The sequence below is a fragment of the Kogia breviceps genome, chromosome 6 (genome assembly GCF_026419965.1).
Source record: "Kogia breviceps isolate mKogBre1 chromosome 6, mKogBre1 haplotype 1, whole genome shotgun sequence".
NCBI classification, from domain to species: domain Eukaryota; kingdom Metazoa; phylum Chordata; class Mammalia; order Artiodactyla; family Physeteridae; genus Kogia; species Kogia breviceps.
This window is the reverse complement of record NC_081315.1, coordinates 110,466,111-110,490,483: the sequence shown is the minus strand read 5'-3', so window position 1 is coordinate 110,490,483 and position 24,373 is coordinate 110,466,111. Positions and strand designations below refer to the sequence as shown.

The window sequence follows — 24,373 nt, the reverse complement described above, 5'->3', positions numbered from 1 at the left end:
ATGCCGTAACGTGTCAGAATTTTCTTCCTTGTTAAGGCTGAATACTATTCCGTTGTGTGGATGGACCACGTGTTGTGTGTCTGTTCATCCACTGTTGGACACTTGGGTTACTTCCATCTTTTGACCATTGTGAATAATGCTGCTGTGAATATGGGTGTACAAATATCTTTTTGAGACCCCGCTTTCAATTCTTTTGGATTTGTACCCAGAAGTGGGATTGCTGGGTTGTATGGTAATTAAAAAATATTTACTTAAAAAATATAGTATAACATTACTGAAAAAATTGAAAAAGAGACTAAAAATGTGTCTCTAAGCCCATTAACTGAAATATTTGTTGCTGTTTTTATGTGTTCCCTCCATTCTTTGTACACTCAGGTGTACATTCTTGGCAAAGTTTTACAGGTAAGGTGCAGAATTTACTGTTTTGAGTGTTTCAATTAAAAAATCATAAACATTTTTGTGTTGCTATGTAGTCTTTATCAAGCATCAGTTAAGTGGTCCTCTAACTTGGAATTCATAGATAAAAGCAAATTTACTTAAGTGTTTCCCTATTGTTGGGTTGAATGTCCTCTTTACCAGGAGTCACTGCTATCTGTTTTTTAAATTGTTAGATGTCTCGAGAATCATGCCTGAAAGTGTTTTCCAGAGCAGGATAGTAAATCTTAGGTGAAACGATGTGGAAGAGAGAGTATGTATATATGTAATTTCTTGTGTGTTGTTTGATTTTCTTTTTTATAGCACTTAACTGAAAATGAAGGCTAAATGAGAGAAATTTATAAAGTGCCCAGCTGTGTTTGGCATGTAGTAGGTGCTCAACATGTGTTTGTGTCTAAATAAGGCCCCAAATGCTTTTAGAACTCAGAAAGTGCCTGGGACAGAGGAGGTGCTCCTTCAATGTCCACAAATGAGTGAGTTGAGAGCAGAGATTTTACTGAAAAGGTACCTGCTCCAAGCACTATTCTAAGTAGTTGACATGGATTATCCTATTTCACTGCTCACAACACCCTCCAAGGTAGGTTCCACTATCATACCCATTTCGTAGATGGGAAAACAGACCTGCCCCAGGCTGAGGGAGCCAGGATTTGCACACAGGTCTGATACAGCCCCCATCCTGAGTTGCTTCTAGTGACTGCGTGGCCAGGGGCCTGGGCAGTGTATATAACAGAGTGAAATAAAAGACCAGCTTGAATTAATTCTGTTCCTCATTTAAAGCACTCAGAATCTGGTGTCCGGCCACTGACGTAGTAACAGTTCAGTGAATATTTCTCAAACGAAGCCTGATAAGGATGACATAAACATGTGAACCGGGGTTATGGTAGGCAGGCTGCCACTGCCCGAGCCCCGCCCCACGGCAGACTTGTCACTATTTCCTCCTAAACCTGGAGGCTTCCCTCTGATTCTCACGGCAGTGCCCCTGCAGCACTGTTCCCCCCAACACCCCCGGGAATGGCACTGCCACCTGAGATGAGGGTAGTGACTTGCCATTTTTGGGCGGGGGAGGTCACTGCACTGACTTCCCCCAAATTTTTCACACCTTTCCCTTAGGTTTTATAGCTTCTCAAGGGTGCATATACAGTGATGGCTTTCCCATTGATGTATCTTTCTTTTCTTCCTTTCTTTTCGTTTAGGTGTACTTTCTTTGGGGGCACGCAAAGGATATCATCCAATCTTTCAAAACACTGGAAAGGTAAAAATCGTGGGTAATTGCTTATGTGTTGAATCTAATGTTCATTTGGAACAAACAAAATTCATCACTGCCATCTTGATTGGGTTTTTTTTTGGGGGGGGGTTTGAAATGACTTTATTATTCTGTAAATGTGAATTTTACAAAGCGCTTTACAATGCACGATCACATCCTTTTTTTTGTTTGTAACGGATTTCGCCTCCTGAAACGGCTCTGAGCACACTGTAAGCCCTTGGTTTCCTGGTCGCTGGCAGATGTTGTGGCTTCTGAGTTATGATACGGTGTCAGCCGTGGCGAAAAAGCAACAGTCTGGACTCTGCCAACTAGCTTGCTTGGGTTTTAAATGAGACCGAGTCTCCTCTCCATCCTGACAAGCAAAGCCTTCATTTGTGGCATGGGAAGGGGACCCTCTGCTTTGGCCTCTCTGGGACAGCTCTGGAAGTAGGGTGTTGTGGGTTGGATTTCACTTCTTCTGTCTTAGAAACTTCCCCTTTATGAGCTTCAGTTTTTCTCATCTGTAAAATGGAGATAATAGCACAGCCATCCTCTGGGGACTGGATGAAATAATTGATGTAAAGCTTGTTCCTGGCATAGAACAAGGACTCAGTAAGTGTTGGCTCTGTTATTATCTCTGTCCACCTCTTTCTCGAGATGATTGTGAGGATCAAGGGAGAGAATCTATAGGATAAGAGGGTGAATTACCTAAATGCATGGTATGATTATCATGTAAGAAAGCCTCTGTGCACACATACAGAGGAATCAAGGGATCACTATTTGGTTTCTAGAAAGATCCCTCATCTTATAAACTGTCAGTGAGGAACAGAAAAGTCCCCCAGTACCTTTTGAAATGAAAACTGCTATTTAAGAGAGTGACTTATGTAAGACCACTGGTTGGAACTATTTTAATAGACTATTAAATTAGAAATAACTTTCACCAACCTCATTTGCAAAAAGGGTCAGCTTCGACAGGGAGTGAGGCATCTATTGAGCCCCTACTGTGTGCAGAGCCTGCTGCCAGGCACTGGTGGTGATATGCAGAGGTAATGGGACAAGATATCCAGCATCTGAGCATCATTCCAGGAATGTGCAGCCTGTGTTCTCCCCTGTGCAGCCCCAAGCAGTGGCCTTGGCAGTGATCTTTAACTCCCATCTTAACACAAGAAGCCACGCCTCCTGGCAGAAGGTGCCCCTGCTCTGCCTCCAGGGGAGGAGAATGGACAAATGCGGTCCGATGGATAAGTCAGGGACAGCTGAAGTCCAGGCCCCAAGGACCCAGCAAAGGCAGCTTTAATTGTCCCTTAGGGCAGGACAAAGACTTCCACATCCTTTCTCACATTTAACCCAGGCTCTGCCAGGGTAACTATGGTAACTATTCTTCTCTGCATTAAATGGATGTGGCAGTTTAGGGGACTTACCTGGGTCTCCAGAGTGCAAGTGGCCAGCTGGGGATTTCCATCCAGTTTCTCCCATTTTGTGTGCTGGACCAGGTCACCTGGTCCTCCTTCCATCAGTGAGCCTGGGCTCCACTCTCAGCTTGAGGAGAACACTTGCTGATTTTGTTCTGGGGCATGGGTTTCACTTCATCTATTCCATAGACATTCTTTAAAAAATGTCACTTGGTTTTTTTTTTTTTTCCTAATAAAACTTGTAAGGGTACAGTGGAATTAAAACTCATCATAATGCCACTGTTATGGACTGAATGTTTGTGTCCCCCCCAAATGCATATGTTGAAGCCCTAACCCCCAATGTGATGGTATTAGGTGGTGCCTTTGGGAAGTAGTTAGTTCATGAGGGTCATTAGGTCCCACTAATTCCCCATGACGGGATTAGTGTTCTTATAGAAGAGGAAGAGACACCAGATCTCCCCCACCTCCTCAACCCCTGCACCGAGCGCACCCAGAGGAGAGGCCATGTGAAGACACAGTGACAGGCAGCCATCTGCAAGCCAAGAAGAGAGGCATCACCAGAGATCAACTCTGCTGGCACCTTGCTCTTGGACTTTGAGCCTCTAGAACTGTGAGAAATAAATGTCTGTTGTTTTGTTATAGCAACCACAGCTAAGACAGCCGCTACCCAGAGGTCACTACTATTCACATTTTGGTCTGTTTTCTTCCAGTCTTTTTTCGGTGAATATATATATATATATATATTTTTTTCTTTTTTCCTTTTTACAATTGTGGTCCCGGTGAGGCTCTCTTCCTGACTTTCAGGTGCTGCCTTCTTGCCATGTCCTCACATGGCCTTTTCTCTGGGCAGGGAGAGACTTCTCTGGTGTCTCTTCCTCTTCTTATAAGGACACAAGTCCTATTGGATCAGGGCCCCACCGTTATGACCTCATTTAACCTTAATTACCTCCTTATACCCCATCTCCAAGTACAGTCACATTGGGGGTTAGGGCTTCAACATATACATTTTGAGGGGCCACAATCCAGTCCGTAACACCTCTTGTTGGACATCGAATTTTTCTGAAAGTTTTTGTTGTTATTATAAATAGTACTGTGATGAACATCTTTGGCTAAAAATATTTTTGAACATCTCTGATTCTTTTCTTCTTTTAAATTTATTTTATTGCAGTATAGTTGATTTACAATGTTGTGTTAATTTCTGCTGTCTAGGAAAGTGATTCAGTTGTGTATATTTCTTTTCCATTATAATTTATTGCAGGATATTGAACATAGTTCCCTGTGCTATACAGTAGGACCTTGTTGTTTATCCTCTGGTTATTTTCTTGAGTTAAATTCCTAGAAGTAGGATTGTGGGGATAAAGGGTGAGATGTTTTCAACAAATGTATATTGGGTAGTTTGACCTACTGGGAACTCCTGGCTGAATGAAATGGGCTTTCCCATTCATAAAGCATTTTCTTTTACACGTGTTACTTATGAGAACCTCTCACGGTAGCCCTGTCAGGGACAGTAGGTATGATCACGATCCCACTTAGAGATGAGGAAACTGAGAAATGAAGTAAATGTCCAAGGTCAGGCAGCTTGCCTGTGCATAGCTGGGCGAGATCTGAATGCTGACTTTAAATCTACTGCTATTTCCATGGCATTGCAGTGGCTTCAGTGGCCAGCAGGGTTTGCTGGGTGAAATCTTTCTCTTTGATTAGTTGACATCACAGTATATTAGATATATTGGGATTAACAAAATATCATTAAAATTATTTTCACCTGTTCCTTTTTACTATTCTTTAAATGTGGCTACTAGAGCCAAGTTGGGGTTGTTCCCTCCAGATGGGGGTGGTGGTGGCTGCTCAGTTAGCTACAGTCCCCAGCACCCCCTAATGTTATCCCAGGCCTGCTTTATTCATTGACATTTCTTGCCATGCCCTGGAGTTTTCAAAACTTCCCTTTCCTGGACTTACCCTTTTTTCTGATCATTCGAGACAATATTCCACTATCCATGCTTTTAGTACATACAAGGACTTTTCTCCTGGTGTGAGAATTCCTCTTACTGGTTTGAGTCTTTTTTTTTTCTCAAGAGTGAAGTTTTGAGGAGCAGCAGTTCTGAAAAAAGAGCTAGAAACATGAATTGAGATTAGAAAATGGCTCACAGAACCCTTCTTTATTGTGGTCTGGGGTTATCGGATCCAAGTATGAGAAAGGCAGCTTGGCATGAGGAAACAACGCCTGCCTTTAGTTTGTAAGACAATTTCCAGATCAAATCAACAGGAGACTGCCAGCTCGCAGGGAGCGTTTGTGGCAGAACAGCCAGCAGCTGTGGGCGGCATTGGTATTACCTGCTCAGGTTCAGTGGACCTGGGATTAGACAACGCCATTTGGACCAGGAAAGAGGAGAAGAAAGAGGAGCTGTGTGCATTATAAGTAAAAGAAAAGCCAGCCAGCCGGAGGCAAACAGCATTGTCTGCGTTTGTCAAAGGCTCTATACAATGCCTCCCGGATGTCCCGGGGAAGGCTGGCCACAATCTATAGCAACTGGGCAAGCATGAGGGGCAAGCAGATGGGCAAACAGCTGACTCAGACACCCCCAGGCGGCTCTTTCCTTCTCCACTTGTGCCTGGACACTGGGAAGCTGCCAAAGGAAGCTGGAGTTCAAATGAGAAAGGCTTTGCTTGCAGTTGCTCATGGGAACCCCAGGGGGTCATCTGGGGTTAAAACTCAGAGGAGAGGCAAGGTCAGGGTTGAGGACCCAACTGTACCATTCTTCCTGTAGGGAGATTATGGACAAGGGTGCTCTTGGTTACACAGGGAGGGGGCTCACATCCTCTGGGCCTCTGCTCTCCAACTGAGAAGTGATCAGTTACACACAGGTTTCAAGGAATTCCTCTCTCAAATCACCTGTATTTGCTGCACCTGCTCCATGCAAAGCCCATTGTTAAGCACCCTGGAAGCTACCAAAGTGAATGCATCTTAAACTGGCAGCCATGGGGAATCTTTGGAGGTTTTGAAACAGACAGTGACTGCATTGGAACCATATTCCCCCAGGTCCCTCCTCTGTTCTCCAGAGTCCAGAGTCCACCCTCCATGTCATTTCTTTTCTTGTTCTTTAGGAGGCAGTGTGGTCAGAGGCACGGACAGAACTCTGGGGTCAGACTAGAACAGCTTTGTCGCTTCCTAACTTTCAAACCCTAAATGCAGCTACATATTCTATTTGTAAATAATATGGCCTAATTCCTGAACCTAACCAAGACTCTAGCAGCTCAACAGTGTCGTCACAGAGCAGAATCTTTCTATGTTTCCACTCTGCCACCCTCAGCGGGTGAGGGTTTCATCCCATGCTTGTTGCTTCATGGTCACAAGATAGCTGCCAAAACTCCAGCCTTCATGTCTGTATTGAAGGCTGCAAAAAAGGGGGAGAAGAAGAAGAAGTAGGCTTTTCTCATTCTGACCTCTTCCATCAAGAAAGCAAAAGCTTTTCAGTAGTGCCCAGTAGACCTCATCTCACATCCTACTGGCCACAGTGGCCATGCCTAACTTCAAGGGAGGCCAGATAGCGAGCTTCTCGTTTGTTTTGGTGTCTTTAGAAGTAAGTGGTAAGACAGAGGGGGTGGATAGTGATCACTGGGTTGGCAACCCAACAGTAAAGGCATACCCAATTCTCCAGATTTCCAATGTAGCCCTTTCATCTTTCCTTCATTGTTCTCTTCCCTTTTGGAAGAAAGGGTTTGGGGTATAGTGGGGGTTGGTTGCCTGTTTTTAGTAAATTTCCATCCCTGTATCCCTGCTCCCAAGACCCAGATTTTGTTTTGTTTTGTTTTGTCCCGTAGACAATGAGTTGAGTACTGGCAGGTTCAAGATTAAGGCAGAATGCCAAGGCTGTGGTTTTGGAAGGTCCCATGGAGCTGCTTCTCCCAGCCAGACAGGGAACCCACCCAGAGCCTGACCTGCCAGATGAAATCACAATCACTGCTCAGAAGGAAGCTTGTGTGTGTGCCCGTGTACATGTGTGCAATGTGTCCATCTCACCTCTCGGGGCTAGGAGCTTCCCAGGGCTGCTCAGAAAGTGAGTCTTTGTGTTTTTCAGGTTTGGGGTGATCCACTCAGTGTTCACCAACCTGCTTCTTTGGGCGAACAGCGTCCTGAATGAGTCAAAGCACCAACTTAACGAGCATAAGGAACGGCTCATCACCCTGGGCTTCGGGAACATAACAATAGGTGAGTGGTAAGGGTTGCCCAGCTGCCATCTTGGAACAGCCTGGAAACCTGCAGAGACCAGAATGTCTCCATAGATGGAGGTACAGGTTTCAAAGACCTGCAGGGTCCACCCAATTCAACATCGGCCAGACAATCCTCTGTTGTTGAAAATCTTTCAAAACCTCCTAAGTCTCTTATCCAGCTTCCCTAAGTAGGGTGTGCTGAGCATAATTAAAGGTTTCTTCAGTGACTCAGGGACCTGTCAGATGCAGGGGTCATCATTTTGATCACCATTTCTCATGGTCCAGTTTGGTATGGAAATGAACGTCTTTGTTTACAACCTTGGAAGATTGGTGGTTGTTTCTGTTTGTGTTTTTAATTAAACCTCTATTACCAGTTCTTTCTACTAAAAGTATAGCTTTAGAAAATCCATAGAAGTCTAATGGTATGTTGTGGTTAATTGGTTTTCGTTCATTTGAAGTTTTTATTTAACTCTACTTAGTTTATAATTTTGGCCCATCTTTATTCCCCCTTGTTCCTATTGGAGCGCCTGTCTCATGACTCTTCATTTTCTTGTAGAATTCTCTAGCAATTGTGACCTGTTGCTTCTATATTAGGGCACTGGGGTTGAGAAGAATGTGGGGTAGAGGAAGGTGCAATGTACAGGGGACTGATGTCTCAGGTTTGGGTCTTGTTCCCATCACCTTCTCGCTGTGTGACCTTTGGAAAACATTCAACCACTCTGAGCCTCCCTTTTCTCTTTTATGAAGTGAGGGGACTTGAACCATGTACTTTCCATGAGTCCTTCCAGCTTTAACGTAATGCACATCTATCCTCTCTGTACAAACCCAGATCAGTCCCAGAGAGCAACTTTAAACCCGTTTCCTCACCAGTGGGGTGGGGATGACAAAATCAGGGGGACATACTACATTTGTTCACCACCCCTAACCAGCAGCCCACTCTTGGGAAGGCCATTCTCTTTGGGCCCCGTTTCCTCATTGGTATCGATAACAGTAACAGCAGTGACAACAATAACAAAAAGTTTTGTTAAGCATTTTCTGAGTGGCTGGCACATTAAACTCTTGTCCCAACACTCTGAGGTAGGCAACAGTGACCTCATTATATGGATGAAGCCAATGAGCTAGAGAGGTTAAGTGACTAACCCAAGATCACACAGCAGATGGATGATTGAGCCGGGATTTGAATTCCAGCAGTCTGGCTCCAGAGACCTTGGTGAAGATGGGATTAGATTAATTTATAAAAAAGGACTCTGTCAGCTCTAACATTCTGTTCATCTGAACCTTTGCTCCTGAGTATTTCCCTTGTCTTTGGCATTGTATTGTATTGTGTTACAAGTGTTGGGGAAACTCCTTATGAGATGAAAATTGCTGTGTTCTGCAAAAGTGAGGATAATTAATGCTACTACCAAGCTTTCTGTTGGATTTTATAAGTAGTATCATATAAATTAAAACATATCATAAATTAAAACAATGACAAAACGTAAAGAAAAAATCCACAATAGCACCTACCCAGAAGTGCACTTAAATGCTGTTAACATCTGGTTATTTTTTGGTCTTGTGCTATTTATTTATTTATAGTTGAGATCATACTGTACATAGTCAATCATTTTTTTCTACAACATACAATAAGAAATAGATTTTACATTGCAACCCAAATGAACACGTACCTGTGTGTGTGTACACATGAAATAATAATCTTACTATATCAGAGACACTCAAATTTCTATTGTATTTAATTCCATTCATTCAATCCTGTTTTATTCCATTGCAATTCCATTAAAAAAATATTGGTTACTACCCTCTAAATTGATTTCACAACTGAGTTCTGGGTTGTGGTATGCATTTAAAAATACTGGATAGGGCTTCCCTGGTGGTGCAGTGGCTGAGAGTCCTCCTGCCGATGAAGGGTACACGGGTTTGTGCCCCGGTCCGGGAAGATCCCACATGCCGCGGAGCGGCTGGGCCCGTGAGCCATGGCCGCTGAGCCTGCGTGTCCAGAGCCTGTGCTCTGCAACGGGAGAGGCCACAACAGTGAGAGGCCCGCGTACCGCAAAAAAAAAAAAAAACACCAAAAAAACCAGAAAAACAAAAAAACTGGATATACAATTTATTTTTAGTTTTTTCCCAGTGTTATTGTAACAATTATTTTCTTGTATCATTAAAACACAATTATAATTTTTAATGGCTGCCTACTATTCTATTGTAAGGATGTACCAAAGTTCATTTAACACTTTCTAAATTGTTACACATTGAGGTGTTTCTCTTTCTTTCTCAAAAACACACAACAAAATTTTACCTAATGTTTTGACTGTAGTTTTGACTTGTCCCTTAGAATAGTTTGGAATTATAGGCCAGAGACTTTATTTCACCTTTAAGGCTTTTGTTGCATATTTCATTATTTACTTACAGCATTTCCCCTCCGTGTTATGAAATGGTCCTTTATACCATTGCCAAGTGTCTTTCAGAAGGTGGGGCCTGTCTCGTGCCACACTTCCTGGCTTCGGATATTCTCAAGAGGAAAATTTTTGCTGATAGGGGCATTTTCCCTCACAAAGTTGTTTTTAAAAAGTAATTTAAAAATCACACAGGTCAATCATATTCATATGCAGCGAAGCAAACTCTAGAGGACAACTTACATAAGGTTGTATGTCAATTATATCTCAATAGAAATTTCTTTTACTGAAAAAAAAAAATCACCTGCCATTTTTCCGCCCAGAGATAACCATTGTTAACATTTTAGTTTATGTCCTTCCAATTTTTTTCTATGTCTGTCTATCTCCCTATCTCTTTCTCTGTATATATATCACCAAGATATCTATAATTTATAAAAACGGAGCCATACTCTACCCTCTTTGGCAAGCTGCTTTTGTTCAACAGTGTCTTCTGAACGTCTTTATATGTTGATAAGTAAATTTCTAAAATACCATTTGCAATGGCTGGACAGTATTCTGATGTATGGATAAGATCTAATTCGTGTAATTAGTACTCTTTGGGGAGTATTCATGGCTGTCAATGTAGCCATGATATGAAACATGACAAAAAGCCATGAAATAAAGCTTTTAATTCAATGGCAAACCCAAGCATGAATCCACAGTGAGAATATTTTTTGTGTGGTTTTCTGCTTCGCCACTGAATGTGCTAATTATCCTCCCCTGTGGTCTGTCTCCCCGCTAGTTTTAGATGACCACACGCCTCCGTGTAACTGCACACCCCCGACCCTCTGCTCTGCCATCTCCCATGGGATCTACTACCTCTACCCTTTCAATATAGAATATCAGATACTGGCCTCCACGATGCTCTACGTCCTGTGGAAAAACATCGGGCGCAAAGTTGACAGTCACCAGCATCAGAAGATGCAGTTCAGGTCTCACGGGGTCACGCTGGGCTCGGTACTGGGCCTGGCCGCACTGGCTGCCACCATTGGGGTTGTGGTGGTGTATCTGATTTGGATCGGGCGTTCCAAACCCAGGAGCGAGTCAGCGCTGCTCATGTTCTACCTGTATGCCATCATCTTGCTCATACTCATGGGGGCGGCAGGGCTGGCTGGGATCCGGATTCATAGGTTAGATGAGCAATCACTGGATGAGTCCAAAAATCCAGCCCGCAAACTGGACGTGGACCTGTTGGTGGGCACTGCCTCCGGCTCCTGGCTCATCTCCTGGGGCTCCATCCTGGCCATCCTCTGTGCCGAGTCCCGCCCCCCGTACACCTGGTACAACCTGCCCTACTCCATCCTGGTGGTTGTTGAGAAATACATCCAGAACCTCTTCATCATTGAGTCCATTCACCGAGAGCCGGAGAAGCTCTCCAAGGACATCAGAACCCTGCAGGTGGTCACAGTCTGCAATGGCAATGCCACATCCCTCCCTTCTTCTTGCTTCGAGAGCAGACCTGCAGCCGGGGACGTGGCTCCCCAGGGCAGCGAGATGCCACATGCGGCCAATGGAACTATGTGTCTGGGAGAAGTTGGTAGCAAAGAGGAACAGGAGAAGAGCTGGGAAGGGGCCCTGGGCCCAGCCTGCCACCCCCGTTTCCTGCAGGGCAATGCCCAGAGAAGAGTCTTAAGGAATATTGCAGCCTTTTTGTTCCTCTGCAATATTTCGGTAATCTGCAAGTTATTTCTTTATTTAAAAATATTGATTAATCTATTTTCCTTGCCGTTTTCAAATAACAAATGAAGGCAGCTTTTAATCAAAATAATTTAAACGTAAGGTTAAAATATTAGGCTGGAACATAGGCTTATATTCTACAAATCCGCTTACTGAGTATCTGTATGCCATGGACTGGGGTGGGAACTAAGAATTAAAGGTGAGAAGACGTAATCTCTTTCCTCAAAAAGGTCACAGTATTAGTGGGAGAGGGAGACAAGGAAAAAAATATAATACAGTGAATATGGCAAATGCTGGGACAGGGCTATCTGCAAGGTGAAATGGGAGCATGGATTCAAAGAGGGACTTCAATAAGTAGGGGATGCTTGAGGTGAGGCAGAGACTCAATTAGGAGTGCTTTTGGCTGCAAATAGCAGAAAGCTTGATCAGCAGTATCTTCAGTCCTAAAGACAAGAATTCTGGAAGTTGGCTGTTCAGGGTTGGCCTGGCAGCTGAACCCCATCATCAAGGATCCAGGCACTGTTCACCTTTCTACTGAATGTGGTTGGCACATGGTCATAGGATGGCTGCAGCAGCACCAGGCATCACGTCTGGGTTCAAGACAGGAAGACAGAGGGAGGGATTGGTGCCAGGCAATGTCTGCAATTGATGTGACCACCCCTAACTGCAAGGGAGGAGGGGGAAGTGGATGGTTTGCTTTCTAGCCTCTATAACGGACGGTAACAAGGTAGAAAAAGATGTATAATCAGCCACTCAATATTGTCTGCCTCAGCCTCAAGGAACAGTTGGAAGTTTACCAACTGTGATCAAGGCAAGAAAAAGAAAGCCTTGGGGCAGAGGGCACATGATGTGCAAAGACACAGAGGAAAAGGACACCATGGCCTATTTGAGTAGCACCAGCAGCTTGTCATGAATTCCATACAGGTGAAGCAGGGCGGGAAACAGGATGGAGGGTCTGGTTAGACGGGTCTGGCTTGAGCAGAGCTTCATAAGCCTGGCTGAGTCTGGTCTTCACGCTGAGGGCAGTAGAGGACCCTCTCAGATTTGTGTTTTAGAATGATCTTCTAGCAGCAACGTGCAGGAAGGATGGAGGGACGTAAGATCAAAGTCAGGGAAACCGGAACAGAAGCAGCACACAACTGCCCAGATAGGAAATGGGGGGAACTTGAACCAGGGCAGTGCTGGTGGGGATGGGGAGAAGGAAAAGGAATACAAAGCATTGTGTGTTGTTGAGATTTGTTCTAGAGGTACATAGAAAGGTGGCAGGTCTGGGTAAAAAGGAGGGAGAAGCAGCCTTTGGTGCACACAGGCATCTGCAGTGACTGTAGCTCGTGGAATGGTGACCACGCCCCAGCCCACGGGGCCCGCCCATCATCTCAGCCAACTCTCTGCTACCAGCCTCCGTATCATCAGGGCTGCTCTGTTTCCCCAGAAGCTTACTGGCTTTTTAGCTTCCTCTCCCTAATATCAGTTGGTGCATGCCCAGGGACTGCAACATTTGATATTACCCTAAGGCCACAAAATTGGGAGGGTCCATCTGAAGCTGAAAGGGCCATGTGTCTGCCAACCAAATCTGATTCTTGCTTTGGGTCACCTGGACATTGGTCCCCCTCCAGGTCGGCAGACAGATATGGGGAGTTCTGAAGGGAACAGGGGTCCCAGAAGAGTGTGGCTCCAGGTGCGCCCTCTTCTTTCACCTTATAGACATTTATGGGGCACCTGCTCTGTGTCAGGAACTATGTGGGTGCAGCAGTGAACAGAGGACTTAAAACAGGAAAACAAGAGAGAGAGAGATATTAATAACTACAGTGGGGCTGCATTTTATGTAAGGCTTACATTCCAGACAGAGAGGGGTGTATCAGCTTAGATTCTTATAAAGTCAGAGTTGGTTCTAGAAAGCCCCTAAAGCGTATTGTTTTTTATGCACCCCAAGGTATGAAGATCTCGCTTTTCAGTGAGTTCAGAAAGACCACTTTCCCTCTGTTGGTCTTTTGCTTGATCACCAGCTGGTACACTTGGCTTGCTTTTTTGGACCAGCTTGACTGAGAATAACCCTGCTGTACTAGAATCGAGTGACATCTGATGGTCTCTCGGGACCCAAAGGCCAGGTCCAGGGCTCTGGACCAGGAGAAGGACACATTTTAGCTCTACATCTCTGTGCTCTGCCCCTGTTGGCCCCAGGCACTGCCTCCGTTCCCTGGGGAGTGAGCCAGAGGACGGAAATCATTGCAGGCTGATGTCTTAGGATGACCTGAGGCAACTCCACGGGCAGCACTTTGAAACCCTGCACTTCGTCCCGCGTTGTGCTAAAGGCGTGTGGCAGAGGCAGCGGCTGGAGGTGCTGGTGTGCACGACCACGTGGGGCAATTGGCAGCCGTGGGGCGGACAGTAAAGGGTGGTGGGTGTGATGACGGAAGACTTTGGGTGCTGTGGGAACACTGGGGTTCAGTGGAGTGGGGCAGTCTGGGCGGAGCAGCAGGTACGGGGAAGGCACGGATGCAGAGCAAGGCAGGGCTCGCTGGATGCGCTCAAGAACTGGAAGGAAACCCACGTGGCTAGAACTTGGAGAGCAAGAAGAGAGAGGCGTGGCCTGGTGAGCCATGGCCACAAGCCAGGACTTAATCCTAAAGGCAGCAGAAAACCATCTAAAGGTTTTTATGCTCTGAGTGACAAGATCTGATTCGTGCTTTTATTCTTTTAAATTAAATTAAATTTTAATGGTGGTAAGGAACACATAACCTAAAATTTACCATTTTAACCATTTTCCCGTGTACGAGTCTGTAGCATTTAGTGCATTCACATGACTGTGCTACCATCACCGCCACCCACCTCTAAAACTTCTTCACTTTGCAAAACTGACATTTTGTACTCATGAAAACAGCTCCCCATTCCCTCCACCCCCATCCCCTGGCAACCACCGTTCTACTCTCTTTCTCTATGTTTGACTCTGGGTATCTCATGTAAGTGGAATCATACGGGATTTATCTCACGTGGTGCAAGGACCTTCAGGTCCATCCATGTTGTAGCCTGTGGAGGGAGAGCGATGCCAAGAGCGGCTCCCAGGTTCTGCCTTGAGTTCCTGGTACAGGGTGATGCTACTTACGGAGATTGGCATCTCTGGAGGGGGGGAGCAGGCTTGGGAGGGCCTCAGGTGGAAGGAAGCACGTGAGTTTAGTACTGGACACATTCAGTGGTAAGGTCTCTTGGACATCCAAGTAGACATAACCAACAGGCAGATATTTTGGTTTTCCATTGCTGTGTAACCAGTGACCCCAAATGCATGACAAAAACACAACCATTTTATTATGTCTCAGGACCTTGTGGGTTAGGAATTCTGGCGGGGCATGGCTGGAAAATTCTATTCCTAATGAAACTGACTGAAGCTACTGGATGGGCTGCTTGGGTTGGAAAGTCCACGATCTGGTGCCTTGGGTTGGGGAGGCTGAAAGGCTGGACTCAGCGGGGACTCTGGCTGCAGCATATTCATGGGGACTCTCCAGCGCGGCGGTCTCAGGGGAGGTGGACTTCTTAGGTGATGTATCAGGACCCAGAGCCAGGCTTCCAAAGGATTGGAAGTGCCAGTCTCTTAAGGTCTGGGTGTGGACATTGCATGGCACCATTTCTGCCATATTTTATGGGTCCAGCAGTGATAGCGTCCACCCAGATTCAAGGGAAGGGAGCATAGGTCGCCTTTCAAGGGGATGAGTAGCAAGAATTATAGCCAACTTCACAGCAGATGGAAAGATCTGGATTTCAGGAAAGAGGTCCATAAACTCTTCTTTTATTCTCATTTTATTTCTTTTTTTTTCTTTTTAACATGTTTAATGGAGTATAATTTGCTTTACAATGTTGTGTTAGTTTCCGCTGTATAACAAAGTGAATCAGCTATACATATACATATATCCCCATATCCCCTCCCTCTTGCGTCTCCCTCCCACCCTCCCTATCCCACCCCTCTGGGTGGTCACAAAGCACCAAGCTGATCTCCCTGTGCTATGCAGCTACTTCCCACTAGCTACCTGTTTTACATTTGGTAGTGTATATATGCCAATGCCACTCTTTCACTTCATCCCAGCTTACCCTTTCCCCTCCCCGTGTCCTCAAGTCCATTCTCTATGTCTGTGTCTTTATTCCTGTCCTGCCCCTAGGTTCATCAGAGCCTTTTTTTTTTTTTAGATTCCATATATATGTGTTAGCATATGGTATTTGTTTTTCTCCTTCTGACTTACTTCACTCTGTGTGATAGACTCTAGGTCCATCCACCTCACTACAAATATCTCAATTTCATTTCCTTTTATGGCTGAGTAATATTCCATTGTATACATGTGCCACATCTTCTTTATCCATTCATCTGTCGATGGACACTTAGGTTGCTTCCATATCCTGGCTATTGTAAATAGAGCTGCAATGAACATTGTGGTACATGAGTCTTTTTGAATTATGGTTTTCTCAGGGTATATGCCCAGTAGTGGGATTGCTGGGTCATATGGTAGTTCTATTTTTAGTTTTTTAAGGAACCTCCATACTGTTATCCATAGCGGCTGTATCAACATTCCCACCAACAGTGCAAGAGGGTTCCCTTTTCTCCACACCCTCTCCAGCATTTATTGTTTGTAGATTTTTTGATGATGAGCATTCTGACTGGTGTGAGGTGATACCTCACTGTGGTTTTGATTTGCATTTCTCTAATGATTAGTGATGTTGAGCAGCCTTTCATGTGTTTGTTGGCAATCTGTATATCTTCTTTGGAGAAATGTCTGTTTAGGTGTTCCGCCCATTTTTGGATTGGGTTGTTTGTTTTTTTGATATTGAGCTGCATGAGCTGCTTGTATATTTTGGAGATTAATCCTTTGTCAGTTGCTTCATTTGCAACTATTTTCTCCCATTCTGAGGGTTGTCTTTTTGTCTTGTTTATGGTTTCCTTTGCTGTGCAAAAGCTTTTAAATTTCATTAGGTCCCATTTGTTTATTTCTGTCTTTATTTCCATTTCTCTAGGAGGTGGGTCAGAAAGAATCTTGCTGTGATTTATGTCATAGAGTGTTCTGCCTATGTTTTTCTCTAAGAGTTTTATATTGTCTGGCCTAACATTTAGGTCTTTAATCCATTTTGAGTTTATTTTTGTGTATGGTGTTAGGGAGTGGTCTAATTTCATTCTTTTACATGTAGCTGTCCAGTTTTCCCAGCACCACTTATGGAAGAGATTGTCTTTTCTGCATTGTATATTCTTGCCTCCTTTGTCGGAGATAAGGTGACCATATTGGTGTGGGTTTATCTCTGAGCTTTCTATCCTGTTCCATTGATCTATATTTCTGTTTTTGTGCCAGTACCATACTGTCTTGATCACTGTAGCTTTGTATTATAGTCTGAAGTCCAGGAGCCTGATTCCTCCAGCTCCATTTTTCTTTCTCAGGATTGCTTTGGCTATTCGGGGTCTTTTGTGTTTCCATACAAACTTAAAAATTTTTTATTATAGTTCTGTGAAAAATGCCATTGGTAGCTTGATAGGGATTGCATTGAATCTGTAGATTGCTTTGGGTAGTATTGTCATTTTCACAATGTTGATTCTTCCAATCCAAGAACATGGTGTATCTCTCCATCTGGTTGTATCACCTTTAATTTCTTTCATCAGTGCCTTATCTGCATACAGGTCTTTTGTCTCCTTAGGTAGGTTTATTCCTAGGTATTTTATTCTTTTTGTTGCAATGGTAAGTGGGAGGATTTCCTTAATTTATCTTTCACATTTTTATCATTAATGTATAGGAATGCAGGAGATTTCTGTGCATTAATTTTGTATCCTGCTACTTTACCAAATTCATTGATTAGCTCTAGTAGTTTTCTGGTAGCATCTTTAGGATTCTCTATGTATAGTATCATGTCATCTGCAAACACTGACAGTTTTACTTCTTCTTTTCTGATTTGCATTTCTTTTATTTCTTTTTCTTCTCTGATTGCTGTGGCTAAAACTTCCAAAACTATGTTGAATAATAGTGGGGAGAGTGGGCATCCTTGTCTTGTTCCTGATTTTAGAGGAAATGGTTTCAGTTTTTCACCATTGAGAATGATGTTGGCTGTGGGTTTGTCATATATGGCCTTTATTATGTTGAGTTAAGTTCCCTCTGCCTACTTTCTGGAGAGTTTTTATCATAAATGGGCATTGAATTTTCTTGAAAGCTTTTTCTGCATCTATTGAGATGATCATATGGTTTTTAGCCTTCAGTTTTTTAATATAGTGTATCACATAGATTTGTGTATATTGAAGAATCCTTGCATTCCTGGGATAAACCCCACTTGATCATGGTCTATGATCTTTTTAATGTGTTGTTGGATTCTGTTTGCTAGTATTTTGTTGAGGATTTTTTTCATGTATGTTCATCAGTGATAATAGCTTTCTTTTTGTAGTTTTCTTTTTTTGTGATATCATTGTCTGGTTTTGGTATCAAGGTGATGGTGGCCTCATAGAATGAGTTTGGGAGTGTTCCTCCCTCTGCTATATTTTGGAAGAGTTTGAGAAGGATAGATGTTAGCTCTTCTCTAAATGTTTGATAGAATTCACCTGGGAAGCCATCTGGTCCTGGGCTTTGGTTTGTTGGAAGATTTTAAATCACAGTTTCAATTTCAGTGCTTGTGATTGGTCTGTTCATATTTTCTATTTCTTCCTGGTTTAGTCTTGGAGGTTTGCACTTTTCTAAGAATTTGTCCATTTCTTCAGGTTGTCCATTTTATTGGCATATAGTTGCTTGTAGTTGTCTCTCATGATCCTTTGTATTTCTGCAGTATCAGTCGTTACTTCTTTTTCATTTCTAATTCTGTTGATTTGAGTCCTCTCCCTTTTTTTTTTTCTTGATGATTCTGGCTAATGGTTTATCAATTTTGTTTATCTTCTCAAAGACCCAGCTTTTAATTTTATTGATCTTTGCTATTATTTCCTTCATTTCTTTTTCATTTATTTCTGATCTGATCTTTATGATTTTCTTTCCTTCTGCTAGCTTTGGGGATTTTTGTCCTTTCTCTAATTGCTTTAGGTGTAAGTTTAGGTTGTTTATTTGAGATTTTTCTCGTTTCTTGAGGTAGGATTCTGTTGCTATAAACTTCCCTCTTAGAACTGCTTTTGCTGCATCCCATAGGTTTTGGGTCATCGTGTTTTCATTGTCATTTGTTTCTAGGTATTTTTTGATTTCCTCTTTGATTTCTTCAGTGACCTATTGGTTATTTAGGAGTGTATTAGTTAGCCTTCACGTGTTTGTGTTTTTTTTACAGTTTTTTTTTTCCTGTAATTGATATCTAGTCTCATAACATTGTGGTTGGAAAAGATACTTGATACTATTTCAATTTTCTTAAATTTACCGAGGCTTGATTTGTGACCCAAGATATGATCTATCCTGGAGAATGTTCCATGAGCACTTCAGAAGAAAGTGTATTCTGTTGTTTTTGGATGGAATGTCCTATAAATATCAATTAAGTCTGTCTGGTCTAATATGTCTTTTAATGCTTGTGTTTCCTTATTTATTTTCATTTTGGATGATCTGTCCATTGGTGAAAGTGGGGTGTTAAAGTCCCCTACTATGATTGTGTTACTGTCGATTTCCCCTTTTATGGCTGTTAGCATTTGCCTTATGTATTGAGGTGCACCTATGTTGAGTGCATAAATGTTTACAATTGTTATATCTTCTTCTTGGATTGATCCCTTGATCATTATGTAGTGTCCTTCTGTGTCTCTTGTAATAGTCTTTATTTTAAAGTCTATTTTGTCTGATATGAGTATAGCTACTGCAGCTTTCTTTTGATTTCCATTTGCATGGAATATCTTTTTCCATCACCTCACTTTCAGTCTGTATGTGTCCCTAGGTCTGAAGTGTGGTCTTTTGTAGACAGCATATATACAGGTCTTGTTTTTGTATCCATTCAGCCAGTGTATGTCTTTTGGTTGGAGCATTTAATCCCTTTACATTAAAGGTAATTGATATGTATGTTCCTATTACCATTTTCCTAATTGTTCTGGGTTTGTTATTGTAGGTTTTTCCTTCTCTTGTGTTTCATGCCTAGAGACGTTCCTTTAGCATTTGTTATAAAACTGGTTTGGTGGTGCTGAATTCTCTTAACTTTTGCTTGTCTGTAAAGGTTTTAATTTCTCCATCGAATCTGAATGAGATCCTTGCAGGGTAGAGTAATCTTTGTTGTAGGTTGTTCCTGTTCATCACTTTAAATATGTCCTGCCACTCTCTTCTGGCTTGCAGAGTTTCTGCTTAAAGATCAGCTGTTAACCTTATTGGGTTTCCCTCTTAACGTTATTTGTCACTTTTCCCTTGCTGCTTTTTTTTTTTTTTTTTTTTTGCTGTACGTGAGCCTCTCACTGCTGTGGCCCCTCCCGTTGCGGAGCACAGGCTCCGGACGCGCAGGCTCAGCGGCCATGGCTCACGGGCCCAGCCGCTCCGCGGCATGTGGGATCTTCCTGAACCGGGGCACGAACCTGCGTCCCCTGCATCGGCAGGCGGACTCTCAACCACTGCGCCACCAGGGAAGCCCTCCCTTGCTGCTTTTAATATTTTTTCTTTGAATTTAATTTTTACAGTTTGATTAATATGTGTCTTGGTGTGTTTCTCCTTGGATTTATCCTGTATGGGACTCTCTGTGCTTCCTGGACTTGATTGACTATTTCCTTTCCCATATTAGGGAAGTTTTCAACTCTAATCTCTTCTAATATTTTCTCAGTCCCTTTCTTTTTTCTCTTCTTCTTCTGGGACCCCTATAATTTGAATGTTGGTGAATTTAATGTTGTCCCAGAGGTCTCTGAGACTCCTCAATTCTTTTCATTCTTTTTTCTTTATTCTGCTCTGTGGTAGTTATTTCCACAATTTTATCTTCCAGGTCACTTACCCGTTTTTCTGCCTCAGTTATTCTGCTATTGATGCCTTCTAGAGTATTTTAAATTTCATTTATTGTGTTGTTCATCATAGTTTGTTTGCTCTTTAGTGCTTCTAGGTCCTTGTTAAACATTTCTTGTATTTTCTCCATTCTATTTCCGAGATTTTGAATCATCTTTACTTTCGTTACTCTGAATTCTTTTTCAGGTAGACTGCCTATTTCCTCTTCATTTGTTTGGTCTGGTGGGTTTTTACCTTGCTCCTGCATCTGCTGCATATTTCTCTGTTTCCTCATTTTGTTTAACTTACTGTGTTTGAGGTCTCCTTTTCACAGGCTACAGGTCCATAGTTCCCATTATTTTTGGTGTCTGCCCCCGATGGGTGAGGTTGGTTCAGTGGCTGTGTAGGCTTCCTAGTGGGGGGCACTGGTGCCTGTGTTCTGGTGGGTGGGACTGTATCTTGTCCTTCTGGTGGGCAGGGCCATGTCCAGTGGTGTGTTTTGGAGTGTCTTTGAACTTAGTATGACTTTAGGCAGCCTCTCTGCCTAAAAGGTGGGTTGGTGTTCCTGTCTTGCTAGTTGTTTGGCATGGAGTGTCCAGCACTGGAATTTGCTGGCCGTTGGGTGGAGCTGGGTCTTAGTGTTGAGATGAAGATCTCTGGGAGAGCTCTTGCCAATTGATATTACGTGGGGCTGGGAGGTTTCTGGTGGTCCAATGTCCTGGACTTGGTCCACCCACCTTGGAAGGTCAGGCCCAACACCTAGCTGGAGCCCCAAGACCCTGCCAGCCACGACTCAGAAGGAAAGGAAGAGAAAAAAACAAACAAAAATTCAACAGACAGAACCCTAGGACAAATGGTAAAAGCAAACCTATACAGACAAAATCACACAAAGAAGCACACACATACACACTCACAAAAAGAGAAAAAATATATATATATATTTAAAAAAGGAAGAGAGCAACCAAACCAATAAATAAATCCACCAATGATAATAAGCAGTAAATACTAAACTAAGATAAACATAAAACCAGAAACAGATTAGATACAGAAAGCAAACTCCAAGTCTACTGTTGCTCCCAAAGTCCACTGCCTCAATTTTGGGAACATTTGTTGTCTTTTCAGGTATTCTTCAGATGCAGGGTTTATCAAGTTGATTGTGGGGATTTAATCTGCTGCTCTGAGGCTGCTGGGAGAAATTTTCCTTTCTCTTCTTTATTAGCACAGCTCCTGGGTTACAGCTTTGGTTTAGGCTCTGCCTCTGCATGTAGGCTGCCCTCAGGAGTCTGTTATCCACCCAGACAGGAGGGGGTTAAAGCAACAGCTGATTAGGTGGCTCTTGCTCACTCAGGCCAGGGGGAGGCAGGGGTACGGTAGTCATAATTGGAATGCGGGGCGAGCCTGAGGTGGCAGAGGCTGGCGTGATGTTACAACAGCCTGAGCTGTGCCGTGTGTTCTCCCGCGGAACTTGTTCCTGGATCACGGGACCCTGGCAGTGGCAGGCTGCACAGGCTCCCAGGGTGGGTATGGGTAGTGACCTGTGCTTGCATACAGGATTCTTGGTGGCTGCAGCAGCAACGTTAGTGGTTCATGCCTGTCTCTGGTTTCTGAGCTGATAGCCGTGGATTACGCCCCTCTCTGGAGCTCATTTAGGTGGTGCTCTGCCCCCTGTGCGCAGACAGGGGAGGAATCCCGTCTCCTCGTGCACCCTGAAACAATGGTCTCTTGCCTCTCCAGCAGGTCCAGACTTTTTCCTGGACTCCCTCCCGGCTAGCTGTGGAGCACTAGCCCCCTTCAGGCTGTGATCACGCAGCCAACCCCAGTCCTTTCCCTGAGGTCTGACCTCCGAAGCCCGAGCCTCAGCTCCCAGCCCCCACACGCCCCAGCGGGGGAGCAGACAAGCCCCTCAGGGTGGTGAGCGTTGGTCGGCACCGATCCTTTGTGCGGGGATCTCTCTGCTTTGCCCTGTTGCTGCTCTCTCCTCCGTGGCTCCAAAGCTTCCCCTCCACCACTCCCCCGTCTCCAGGAGTGAAGGGGCTTCCTAGTGTGTGGAAACTTTTCCTCTTTCACAGCTCCCTCCCAGAGGTGCAGGTCCCATCCCTATTCTTTTGTCTCTGTTTTTTCTTTTTTCTTTTGCCCTACCCAGGTACGTGGGGATTTTCTTGCCTTTTGGGAAGTCTGAGGTCTTCTGTCAGCATTCAGTAGGTGTTCTGTAGGAGTTGTTCCACATGCAGATGTGTTTTTGATGTATTTATGGGGAGGAAGGTGATCTCCACGCCTTACTCTTCTGCCATCTTGAAGGTCTCTTCCTTTTCTTCTCATTTTCCCTCCCTTCCTGACAATATGTCCTCTGTGTGCCCACTGAGGGCCAGCAGTGCTGTGAGTGAGGAGGGTGCAACATGCCCCAGAGCTCTGCCTTCCTCCTATGGGGCCTATAAACCAGATGGCAGGACTAGCAGCAAAAAATCAAACAGGAGAAATGCCTATATTGTTGTGTGCCCTGCAGGGAAGTAAGAAAAGATGGGCATGAGGCGGTGCTTGGCTGGCTGGCGTAGATCACGTGGCCAAGTTGGTGGGGAGGGCTTTCTCAGGCGGTGGGATTAGAGACCAGAGCAGGATGTGGCAGAAGGAACCATGGGTGCTCCAGGCAGAGGAAGCAGCCGGTGCAAAACCCTGGGTGGGAGGAGCTTGCCTCCTCTGAGAAGAGGAGGAGGGGCATGTGACTGGGGTGGGTGGGTGGGGCACAATCTGGGGAGCTGGGCTGGGGGGTGGTAAGGGACCCTCTAACAGAGGGCTCTGCCATCCCGTGTAGCAGGTAGATTTTATTTTAAATGTGCTGTGAAGCCCTTGGGTGTTTAACCAGGAAAGGGACACCATCTTACATTAATAATTAATCTGGCGATGAGTGGTGAATAGACTGTAGGCTGAGAGCTTAAGCAGGGGGCCACTGCAATGGTCCAGGGGAGAGATGAGGGTGGTGGTGGTGGCCTGGCAGGTGGAGTGGAGAGAAACGGGTGGATTGAGAACTGATGGATTGGGTGGCAGGTGGATTGTTATGAGAATGAGTGAGAAGATGAGGATGATGCCTGAAATTTTGATTGAGCCTCTGGGAGGAAGATGTTGCTGAGGAGATGGGGAGAAATGGGAATGTAATGTTGAGTTTGAGATGCATTTTAGACAACCAAGTAGCCGGTGGGATATACGAGCCTGCCATTCTCAAGGGTGGACCAGGCTGGTGATTTAGATTGGGAAGTCGTAGGCCCATAGCTGGTATTTACAACCAGGACTGGATGAGATCATCAGGGGTCATGGGTATAGGGTAGAGAAGAGGACCCAAGAACGAATGAGTCCTGGGACCAGCCAACATTAAGAGACTGAGCAAAGGAGGAGGAACCAGCTAAGGAGGGCGGGAAGAACCAGCTGGTGTGGGTGGATGACCCTTAAGGACCCAGAACACAGAGAACACAGTGGGCTAGAGATATAAGCCCACGAGTGTTCTATATGGAGATGTTAATGAAAGCCATGTGTATCAGATACCCATTGCTGCGTAAGAAATGAGCCCTAAACTTGGCAACTTACAACAACAGACATTTCTTATTTCACAGCTCCTCTGGGTCAGGAATCTGAGTGTGACTTAGCTGGGTGGCTCTGCTCAGGGTCCCTTACAGGCTGTGTCAAACTGCCCACTGGGGCTGCAGTCCTGTCATGGCTGGATTTTGGAGGGGAAGGGGGTCTGTTTCTAAACTCACTTATATGGCTATTGGAAGGATTCAATTCCTTGTGAGGTGTTGGGCTGAGGGTTTGAGTTCCTTGCTGGCTGCGGGCCTGAGATCCCCCTCAGTTCCTGGCCATGTGGCCTCTCCATAGGCTGGCTCACATGGCAGCCAGCTTCCTCTCTTGCAAGAGGGGGTGAGCAAGATGGACTCCAGAGTCCTTTTGTAACCTAATCTCAGAAGTGACATCCCATGACTGTGTCATAGTCTGTTGGTTAGAAGAGAGTCACTAGATTCAGTCCAACTCAAGGGAATAGGACTCCATAAGATTCCCAGGAGGTGGGACCATTGGGGGTCACCCGAGAGGCTTCCTGCCACAGTGTAGGGGTGGAGAAAG

At 44.4% G+C, this 24,373-nt stretch overlaps 1 protein-coding gene across 1 annotated transcript in view; it reads left to right on the top strand.

Annotated features, from left to right (window-relative positions):
* OTOP1 (otopetrin 1) overlaps positions 1–24,373 on the top strand; it is a 43,410-nt gene that overhangs the window by 16,338 nt on the left and 2,699 nt on the right. The window contains exons 3-5 of the mRNA XM_059066354.2: positions 1,629–1,687; positions 7,167–7,297; positions 10,471–11,399. Of these exons, the coding sequence (XP_058922337.1) occupies positions 1,629–1,687; positions 7,167–7,297; positions 10,471–11,399 (1,119 nt within the window). The remainder of the gene's footprint in view (positions 1–1,628; positions 1,688–7,166; positions 7,298–10,470; positions 11,400–24,373) is intronic.